The 10,195-nt window shown below is 61.8% G+C and overlaps 1 protein-coding gene across 1 annotated transcript; it reads right to left on the bottom strand.

Moving 5' to 3' along the window:
* Positions 1–4,418: 4,418 nt before the first annotated feature.
* Positions 4,419–8,386, bottom strand: ARHGDIA (Rho GDP dissociation inhibitor alpha). Its single transcript, XM_047708706.1, has 6 exons — positions 8,287–8,386; positions 6,624–6,840; positions 6,413–6,496; positions 6,089–6,165; positions 5,942–6,005; positions 4,419–5,796 (listed from the first exon to the last, which is right to left on the bottom strand). The coding sequence occupies exons 2-6, from the start codon at positions 6,811–6,813 to the stop codon at positions 5,597–5,599; spliced, it is 615 nt and encodes a 204-aa protein (XP_047564662.1). The 5' UTR covers positions 6,814–6,840; positions 8,287–8,386; the 3' UTR covers positions 4,419–5,596.
* Between the last annotated feature and the right edge of the window lie 1,809 nt (positions 8,387–10,195).

Genomic DNA, 10,195 nt, shown 5'->3' with positions numbered 1-10,195 from the left:
TCTGTCTTCACGGGGGCCTTGTCGGGAGCTGGGCCTTCCGCACAGAAAGGCCGTGAACGTGTCCGCCCCAGCGTCCGAGGGGCCCTGGCCTGGCGGTCCAGCAGATGAATGGCCGGTATTTGCAAGCAAGTCCCTTCTGCTCGCTTCATGGCTGCTGCCCTGTCTCCCGGCGTTTGTCAGTGCCACAACCCCAACCTTACAGACCGGGATTTGGGGCCTGGTAGAGGAGGTTATTGTATCTTGGATTTGACCCGCACTTAGATGCCTGCCTATCGGGGCCTGGTTTTGTTCTGCTGACGGGGACAGAGCGAACAAATGGACGGTCCCCTGACGCTGATGAGCTTGTCATGGTTTGGAGCGGTGTCACTCCAGAGCACGTAGTCTTGACAACAGACAAGAACTTCGGGGTCGAGGGGAGAACAAGGGGCACCTGGGTGGCTCAGTCCTTAAGCGTCTGCCTCTGAGGTCGTGATCCCAGGGTCCTGGGAGGGAGCCCCGCATCGGGCTCTCTGCTCAGCGGGGAGCCTGCCTCCCCCTTCCCCTCTGCCTGACTCTGCCTACTTGTGATCTCTGTCAAATAAATAATTTTTTAAAAAATGGTCTAGTGACCAGAATAAAACAGCTTTCCGGTGTGTCCATGTGCCACACCGGGCACGGACCACTCTGCAGGACACACTTAACGGAATGCATCTATTAGAGACTTTCAGTGACTCAGATATATTGAATTTGTGGTTCTAATCTAAAGTGTCTAGGGGCACCTGGGTGGCTCGGTTGGGTAAGCATCTGCCTTCGGTTCAGGTCATGATCCCTGGGGTCCTGGGATTGAGACCTGCGTCGGGCTCCCTTTTCGGTGGAAAGCCTGCTTCTCCCACTCCCCCTGCTTGTGTTCCCTCTCGCTCTCTCTGTAAGTAAATTAAATCTTTAAAAGAAAAAGCAGATGGGCCGCCTGGGTGGCTCAGTGGGTTAAGCCTCTGCCTTCGGCTCAGGTCATGATCCCAGAGTCCTCTGATTGAGCCCCACATCGGGCTCTCTGCTCAGCAGGAAGCCTGCTCCTCCTCTCTCTCTCTGCCTGCCTCTCTGCCTACTCGCCTACTACTGTCTGTCAAATAAATAAATAAAATCTTTAAAAAATAAAGAAAAAGCAGGGAGCAGTGGGGGGACAAAGCAGACCAGATCCCATTGTGGCTGCGAATGAGCCTTACTCTCGAGTCTGCCTCTCTGTGCTACGTGCAGTCCACGGGCCTTGACGCAGGTGATGATGGTGCAGCCAGTGACCACAGCTGTGAAAACCAGGGCCTAAATGAGGCTCTGGCCTAACGGGCCGCGGTGTTTGGGTATCTTGGCTGTGCCTTCTCAAGGTGCCTGCCCAGCTTCCATTCGCCTCTTGTACCAACCTGTGCAGGAGCAGCGAAGTGGGGTCGTCAGAAAGCTGGAAGGAAGCCTGGTTTGGGGAAGGTCTGAGGCCCCCAGTTTCTATGGGGCTGGTCCCAGAACACAGGCTGCTTCACTGAACACCTTTGCAGACCTCGGCTTTGAGGGGAGGGCTGGCATCTACCTCCGAGAGACCCACTCACGTACCATCCAAAAGCTCCAGAGAGAGTCTGTGGGGCTGTGTTCACCATGTACCCTGGGTCCCGAGCTGGAATGTGCTCTTGGAGGTCAGGGCCCACCTGCCCTGTGGCTGCAGCCCGGCACCTCTCAGGACCAGTACCACTGCCTCACGACACCCTCCAGGCGTCTCTCTCTGAGAAGGTGCCCGTTATACCTCATGCGAATTACTGGATGATATGATGTTTTGATAAATACTATTCTCAAAAATAGATCTCAGGGGTTCCTGAATGGCTCAGTCCATTAAGCATCTGCCTTCTGCTCTTGGTCGTGGGACCAAGTCCCGCATCAGGCTCCCTGCTCCATGGGGAGTCTGCTTCTCCCTCTTCTGCAGCTCTCTGTCAATAAATAAGATCTTAAAAAAAAAAAAAAAAAATTCTTGGGTTGCCTGTGTGGCTCAGTCAGTGAAACATGTGCCTTCAGCTCAGGTCAAGATCCCAGGGTCCTGGGGTGGAGTCTGTCATCAGGCTCCCTACTCGGCGGAGAGTCTATCTCTCCCTCTGCTTGTGCTCATTCTCTGTCTCTCAAAAAGATAAAGTCTTGGGGTTTTGTTTTTTTTTTAAGATTTTATTTATTTATTTGACAGACAGAGATCACAAGTAGGCAGAGAGGCAAGCGGAGAGAGGAGGGGGGGAAGCAGGCTCCCTGCTGAGCAGAGAGCCCGACGCGGCTCGATCCCAGGACCCTGAGATCATGACCTCAGCCGAAGGCAGAGGCTTTAATCCACTGAGACACCCAGGCTCCCTGAGTTTTTTGTTTTTTTTTTTAAATGGAGTTCTCAGAATAAAACTTTCCAATCTGTGCTAGGGTAGAAGGTGTTGAGGGAGTCAACAGCAGGCTCATGGACACCCAGGAAGTGCTCGCTAGGCTACTGAAGGACAGCTCCTGACTGTAGGGTCCCACTGCCAGGCAGGACCATGTGACCCTGCACACGTGCATGCTGGGGCACCGTGGGGAGCCGTGGCCCGGGTGGTGGAGGGGTGGGAGGAGGTCCTGATTCCAGAGTGGGTCCGTGCAGGGCGTGAAGATTATCAGAAATCACGGTCATTGGTGACGAATCAGTCACGTTAGAGATCCTTACTCTGTGTCCACACAGAGTAAGTGGAAGAGTCAGTGGAAGAAGGGCCCATCTAGGAATAGGTGATGAGGGGGCAGCTTGGAGGCTCCTGAGGGACATGGACGGGGGACACAATGGAAGAGGACCATAGGCACAGGCCCCCAGACTGTACAGACAGGTTCAGGGTGAAACCAGGAGGACCAGGTTAGACTTGGGACCGACACGACACGTTCTGCAAGTCCTGCAGGTGCCGCCCAATGTGACCCTTCACCCAGGGAGGGGCCGGAGCAAAGTCCTGGCCCTTGGCAAGGCCCCGGTACAACTCGGCATTTAGGGTCCGAGTCCACATGTGTGACTAAAGCTGGGAAAATCCATGGCCCGAGGGAGCCTCAGAAGGCCCTGACCCGCTGAACTGTCGACACACGGTTTAAACCCTCGTTTTAGATTTCCCGTGGACCTTGGAGGAAACTACTGGGAGAGGTGTGGCGGTGGCCGGCCCCGAAACTGTGATGGGCCCGCTGAGCTCGAGCCCCTGCCCGGGTATACCTCTGGGGGCCGGGGTGCGTTTCAGAGGTCGCTGCGTCCCCGTTCAGTGGGAAAGGTACCCAGACCCAGAGCCCAGGATGGTGTAGCCCTACTGGCCTTTTGTGCCACCTGACAGGGCCAGGCTCCTCTCTAACCGGTGTCTGGGTGGGAAGGGACACTTGTCATCCAGCAGGGGGCCCTGATGAGCGGAGCCGGGCCACGGACAGCCCCGGGGGAGCGGTCCACTGCAGCCCCAGCCTGGGAAAAGCTGCCGCTGGGCATCCCCTGCTGGGAAGCACTGGCAGGAGGGGCAGGGCCCCAAAGGTGCGGCCAGCCGAGCCTCTCAGAGAGCAGCTTCCTGTCACCATGAAGTGTGGCACAAAACCCCTTTCTAACCTGCCCAGAGCACGGAAAGAGCAGGTTTCACAACAGGCGCCAGGCCACATGAGGTGGTTTCCAGTCTGCGCTCCCCCCCACCCAACACCCGTCCTCGGGCTGGGGAGGGAGCATCAGAGTTGCTCGACGCCCTCCCACGGTGTGAGGAAAGGAGGCAGTGCCCCCTTCTGCTCGGCCCGCCACCCCAAGATCCGGTAGAGGCTGTGCAGTCCTCCAGGAGCCCCCTTGCTGTTTTTTAAAGATTTTATTTGTTTGACTGACAGAGATCACAAGTAGGCAGAGAGGCAGGCAGAGAGAGGAGGAAGCAGGCTCCCCGCTGAGCAGAGCCCGATGTGGGACTCCATCCCAGGACCCTGAGATCATGACCTGAGCCGAAGGCAGAGGCTTAACCCACTGAGCCACCCAGGCGCCCCCCACCTTGCTGCTCTTCTGCACCTCTAAGCAGTGAGGGCCCCCCAGTTTCCTCTGGTCCACCCCACTTCACCCATTCCACCCCTGGAGCCTGGGTTCTATAGGGCCCTCCAGGGCACTGCCGCCCACAGCACTGACTTCCGGTCCGGCCTCCTGCCCCCCGCTGCTGAGTACAGGGACCGTCTCATCCCACTCCGTCCCGGGACTGTCTATGGCAAGGTTCCCCTTCTTCAGGGTTGGGACATTTCCTCCACGGAGCCTGTACTCCAGACCCCAGAAAGACCTAGTGCACCCCCCGGCCCCAAGCCAAGAACTGTGTAACTTGGGCAATTCGGGGAGACTCCAGGCCTACGCCCAGAGAAGCACTGGCCAGATCTTAAAGGAAAGCTTCAAATCATTCAACAGCCGCAGGCACCCTGGCTGCTTTGAGGGAGTTTATTTCCCGATCAGAAAAGGAGAAGCAAGGTCAGGCTCCTGAACATTCTAGGCCCAGGCCCAACAGGGGAGGCGAGGGGAGGGGAGGCACAGGGGAGGGCTCCGACTGTGCACGCTTGGTCCCACAGTTGTCCTGGCTGGGTCCGGGGAGGGCCTGCCGGGGATGGTGGCACCGAGCCTGGGGGCAGAGGTGGCAGGCCAGGGGGCCCAGAGGACGGCACATATGGAGGCAATAAATACTGACAGGCCAGGCACACGACTCCAGGCCGGCAGGCCCAGGTGGGACAAGTAAGGCTCGGCCGCTGGCTTTGTCCACCGAGGGCTGTCTGCTGGGGCCGTGGGCTCCGGCACCGCCCACAAGGACAAAGAAGGCAGAGGCGTGAGGACACCTGGCCTCCCAGATGGGAACGGAGGCAACTTCAGTTTTGGCAACTTCCCCCCAGCCCCTGGAGCCGTCCCCACAGCCCCGGCCGGGGGAGGGGGCTGGCTAGGCCCTGGGGGGCAGGGGAGCAGCAGCAGCACACCCCACACACCTCCCCGGGCCACGGGGACTGCGGATGGGGCAGGGACGGGGGGAGACCACATGCTCATGCAGACATGGGGGGGTTAGAGGTTAGTGACGGCCCCCACAGCACACGTTCCACATGTTAAGGCATCATGGTTAGACAGTTACTGACAGCGATGGATGAACCGACCGGGGACAGGTGAAAGCAGGAGGGCGGCCGGTCCCCAGGAGGCCTCGAGTCATGCACCCCGCCCCACCCCCACCCCGGAAAAAGAGAAAGAACAGGATTCAGGGCAACTGCAAAGGCCTGCAAGGACCTGGGCGTCCAGGAGATTCCCTTGGAAGAATCTCAGGTCTCAGGAAGGGCCTCAGGTCAGATTAGGACGAGTGGGGGAACCCAAAGGGGTATGGAAGGGGAGGTGGAGGCCTGGCCTGGAGGCTCCCTCCCCCCTCCCCAGCACAGGCAGAAGCAGCAAGGCGAGACCACCGAGGAGGCTGGGGCCAGGAGGGAGGGGCAGGGTCGGCCGGGATGGGGGGGGGGCAGACCTGTCAGCACTTTGGTGAGGGGTTGGGACGGAGAGGTGGGGCTGATGGGGGTGGGGCACGTCAGACAGGTCCGTCTGTCTGTCCGGAGGCCTGCCCGCCTCCCGGGTCAGGGCTCAGTCCTTCCATTCCTTTTTGATGGTAAGGTTCCACTCCCAGGACAGGTGGTCAGTCTTGTCGTCATCTGTGAACCGGGACTTGATGTTGTAGCTCCCTCGGGCCAGCATACCCTTGGGCGCCTCCTCCGTGGGGGTCAGAAACTCGTACTCCTCCGCCCGGGGTCCGTAGCTCCCCACCATGTAGTCGGTCTTGTCGACTGTGTGCAGGAAATGGGCGGTCACCAAGGCTGCCCGACCGCACCCAGGGCCGAGGGCACACACTGTCCTCTCTCTCCCCATCCCGATCCCAGGGCCCCCGTGCGGCTACCCCATCTTGGGGGCAGGGCTCCACCCCTCACTCACTCTTGACGCCTTTCCTATATGTGTGTTGGATGTACTTCATGCCAGACACGATCTCTCGGTTCACCTGCAGGGAGAGAAGCCGGGCAAAGCTCGGCGAGGCTTTCCAGGCCCACGGCCCCCCAGCACCTCCCACAGCCCCTGCCTTACTCGGAAAGAGATTTTTATCCGGTATTCCACGCCCTCCTTCAGTACAAAGGACTGCCTCCTGAAGCCCTCCAGATCGCCTGTGCCCAAGAAAAGATTGTACTAGAAGGCTCAGCTGCAGGAAGGGGCATGACACTCCCTCGGCGCCCACCCTGACCCACATAGCCCCAGGCAGCCCCACCCAGGACCCCCAGCCCCTCCAAAGCCACGCTGCAGACTTCCCGGCTGCGCTTCTCACGCCCCCCACAAGAGGGCACGCGCGTGCCGAGAAAGTACTTCCAGTGGAACCAGCACGCTGCCACAGGCCAGGGACCTCAGGCCACTTACCTGTCAGGTCCAGCTCCAGGGGGCCTGGGGCCGTGCTGCACACCAGGGTTAGGCGGGTCACAACAACGTTGGGGACGTTGGGGTCTGTGGATGAGAGCAGGTTAGAGCTCTACCTCAGCCCTAACTTGCCGTTGGTGGGGGGAGGGGGCGGCTGGCAGCAGGAACCTCCAAGTGACAGGTGTCCCTCTTGGTGCTGCCTCAGCCCACTTACCAGCAGACACAGTCACGCGGCCCAACAGGGCTTCCTTGTACTTGCGCAGACTCTCGTCATCCTTGTCCAGCTCCTGGATCTCCTGGATGCTCTTCTGGGCGGGGGGCTTGTAGTTGACCGAGTGCTCGTCCTCCTCATTCTCCGCGGCGATCTGTGCTAGCTGCTCAGCGGTGGGCTCCTGCTCAGCCATGCTCACCTCTAGTTGGGTCTGCGACACCTGTGGGACAGACAGGGTTGTGGCAGCCTGAAGGCAAGCAGTGTCTGCCTGTCTGGCCTCTCAGCAGGTCTACCGCCGGCACGCCTCTGCTGGATGGAGGGCCCTCGGCGAGTAACCGGCCCCGTGCTTGGGCCCCAGGCAGGCATGCCTTTCGGAGGAAAGCAACTGCAGACAGAGCTTTGCAAAAGTCCCCAACACAGACTCCTGAAGCCCAGGTAAGGCCACACTCCGTGCCCTGCCCACCTTGCGGACCCCTGGAAGCCTGGGTAGAGCGTCCAGAACTACAGAGGCCCTCCAGCGTGCTCCCTAGGAAGACGGGGCACACCTCTCCCACAGCTGGGCGCGGAGACAGCACCCCTGCCCGACTGGCAGGGCGGGGCCACCTCTTAAATCCTGCCCAAATCCTGCCCTTCTTGCGAAGCTGCCCAGACCCTCTTCCTAAGGAAACCTCCTCCTGGGTCTCCCTGACCAAACACACTCCTTGGGTTCTGTCCTAACAGGGGAGTGTGACCCCGTCCTGCAAGCGCAGGGTTCTCCTGGAGCTCAGATGACCCGCCAGGCGAGAGCCACAGGCGGGTCCCAGGCCGGCACAAGGAACCCCAACCATCTGCCAGCCTTCTCCCCAACTGTGAGGACGTGCGACCTGCAACGTGGGAAGGGCTGCAGTGCTGCAAGGTCTCGGGGTCCCTTCCGGGATCCTGGCTCAGAAGAGCTTGGGGCAGCGCTGCGGAGCGCACAGCAGCGCAGGGAGCAGCCCCTGGGCTCCCCAGGACTAAGGATCCCCACCGCGCCCGCCAGAACGGCTGAGGAACAGGCGAGGCCCACTCCGACCCTCGCGCCGCACGGGAAGTGGGCCAGAGCGCAGTCCACGCTGGCCCTCGGCCGGTCCCGGAAGGGCCGCCGAGCCTGTCCCCCGGGACCGCGCCGGCAGCCTGGAGCCGCCCGGCGCCGGACCTCACAAAGGGCCGCCGGGAGCCCCGAGCCGGCCGGCCGCCACGGTGGGGTGGGGCGCGCCCGCCTTTCCGGGCCTCCCGGCCGCTTCCTCTGGAATTTCTCCCGAAGGCTCACGCCCTGACGCCACCCAAGTGTGGCCGCAGGCGACGGGCTCCCGCGAGCGCGCCGGCCGCGGCCCACACTTCCTTCCGCAGGGCTCCGCAATCTGGGCGGGCGCGCGGGCTGCGGTGCTCGGGGGGCCACGCCGCTCGGGCCGGCCGCCGCGCCCACGTCCCCGGGGAGGGGGCGCCAGGCCTGTGCCCGGCCGGCGCGCAGCGGCACGGGCGGAGGCGCTGCGGGGCGCGGGCGGCGGTCCCGGAGGAGGCCCGCGCCGACCCCCGGCGAGCGGCGCGAACAAAGGCGCGGGCGCCCCCAGCCCGGCGGCGCCCCCGCCCGGGCCCCGCCCCGCCTCGCCCCCGCCGCACCCTGCCCGCCGCCGCCGCCGCCACTCACCGGAGGCTCGACCGCGCCGCTCTCGCGCTCCCTCCCGCACGGAATGACGAACGTCGCGGCCCCGCCCGCGCGCTCCCGGTCGGCCACTTCCGGGGTCACGCGACTTCCGCTCGCGCCGGGCGGCCGCCGTGGGGCGCATGCGCGCGGGCGGGCTGCCGGGAGCGCGCCGCCACCATCTTGTGGAGCCGGCCTCGTGGGCGCGTCCCGCGAAGTCCGGGCCGGGTTGGGGTTTGGCGCGCTTTGCTGCCGGTGATTTTTGTTGGCCCCGGGCGTCCTCGGGGCTCGGCCTCCAGCCCGGGGCACGAGGCACTTTCACAGCCTCGCGTGCGCCCCTCCGTACATCGTGACCCGTCCCCGAGGTGCCCCAGCGCGGGTCTGTGAAGCGCGGGGACCGGCGGGCTGTGTCGTCCGACTGCCCACGGGCCGCCCTGGGGTCCCAGTGCCGCTGGAGGGGAGCCTGTTCCAGGCGCGGGTGGCCCGGTCTCTCCGTCCGCTGTTTCTCGCGCACGCGAGAGGAGCGCCTGGGCTGTTGGCAGCGGCTGTCGGCTGGGGTCCGACGTGTGCCGCGCGCAGACCCGGAGACCCCGGCTCCCGGGACCCGGCAGGTCCCCGCAGACCCCCAGTTCCCGGGACCTAGCAGGGCCTGGGGCGTCTGCCCACCTGAGCCGCTGCCCTCGGCCTCCACCATCCCTGGCCCCCGCCCGGCCCCTCATGTGGATGGGGGCATTTTCTACCACGAACTATGCAAAATAGGAACCTGGCTATCTTTTGAACACGTTTAAATATTTGAGGAATACTTGGCGGATTCTGTGTAACTTAGGGGTCGCGCGGTCAGCTTTCTGTGCGGAGCCTTGCGAGGACGGCGGTTCGGTGGGTTGCTGGCGAGGCTTCCTGTCGTCGGAAGTCCGGAGCCCACAGCCCACTGTCCTGCATTGCCCAGCTGTAGGTAGAGGAAAACTGCTTTCAGATAACCCAAGTGCTTTTATTTATTTTTTATTTTTATTTACTTTTTAAGATTTTGTTTGTTCATTAGAGAGCACAGGCTGGGGGGTGGGGGACAGCAGAGGGAAAGGAAGAAGGCTCCCGGCTGAGCAGGGAGCCTGACCAGGATGCCCGGGTCATGACCTGAGCGGATGGCAGCTGCTTGATGGAGTGAAGTCACCCAGGCGCCCCGCCCCCACCAAGAGCTTTTAAGAAACAAAACAAAAGGGCGCCTGGGTGGCTCAGTGGGTTAAGCCGCTGCCTTCGGCTCAGGTCATGATCTCAGGGTCCTGGGATGGAGTCCCGAGTCGGGCTCTCTGCTCAGCGGGGAGCCTGCTTCCCTCTCTCCCTCTCTGCCTGCCTCTCTGCCTACTTGTGATCTCTCTCTGTCAAATAAATAAATACAATCTTTAAAAAAAAAAAAAAAACAAAAAGCAAAAAATTCCTATAGTAGGAAATTTCAGACATACACTTTGTTAGGGATCTGTTACTGTGTAAAAACACGTTCGGGCATTTAGCAGCTTAAAACAAGAGTTACTCTGCTGTTCCTGGGGGCCAGGGAGTGGCGTGGCTGTTGGTCCGGCTCCAGGTCTCCTGAGGCTGCCGTAAGCAGTGGGCCAGAGCAGATCCTAACATCCGTGGGAATTCCAAGCCCTTGCCAATGCGGTGAGCCAGAGGGTTTACTGCCTGCCGCTGCGGCTCCCGGCCCCTCCACAGGACTGCTTGCGGCAGGGCCACTGGCTTCTCCCAGGAGGCCTCGGAGAGACAGGTGGACGCGGGACAAGAGCCAGCAGAGCAGCAAGCAGCGTCTCTAATAACGTCCGTCTCAGGAGGAAGGTCGCTTCTGCACTCTTCCGGCCTCACAGACCTGCCCTAGTATAGCGTGGGAGGGGACCACAGGGCTGAGAGTACCAGCAGGCAAGGCCAT

This window comes from Lutra lutra, chromosome 16 (genome assembly GCF_902655055.1).
Source record: "Lutra lutra chromosome 16, mLutLut1.2, whole genome shotgun sequence".
In the NCBI taxonomy this organism is placed as follows: domain Eukaryota; kingdom Metazoa; phylum Chordata; class Mammalia; order Carnivora; family Mustelidae; genus Lutra; species Lutra lutra.
The sequence above is the reverse complement of the archived record's forward strand: the minus strand, read 5'-3'. Positions and strand labels throughout refer to the sequence as shown.

Coding starts and splice junctions, on each gene's coding strand:
- ARHGDIA (XM_047708706.1), bottom strand. CDS start 6,813: ATGGCTGAGCAGGAGCCCACCGCTGAGCAGCTAGCACAGATCGCCGCG. Junction 6,006..6,088: donor GGATAAAAATCTCTTTCCGA/GTAAGGCAGGGG, acceptor CTCTCCCTGCAG/GTGAACCGAGAGATCGTGTC. Junction 5,797..5,941: donor ATATAGGAAAGGCGTCAAGA/GTGAGTGAGGGG, acceptor TCCTGCACACAG/TCGACAAGACCGACTACATG.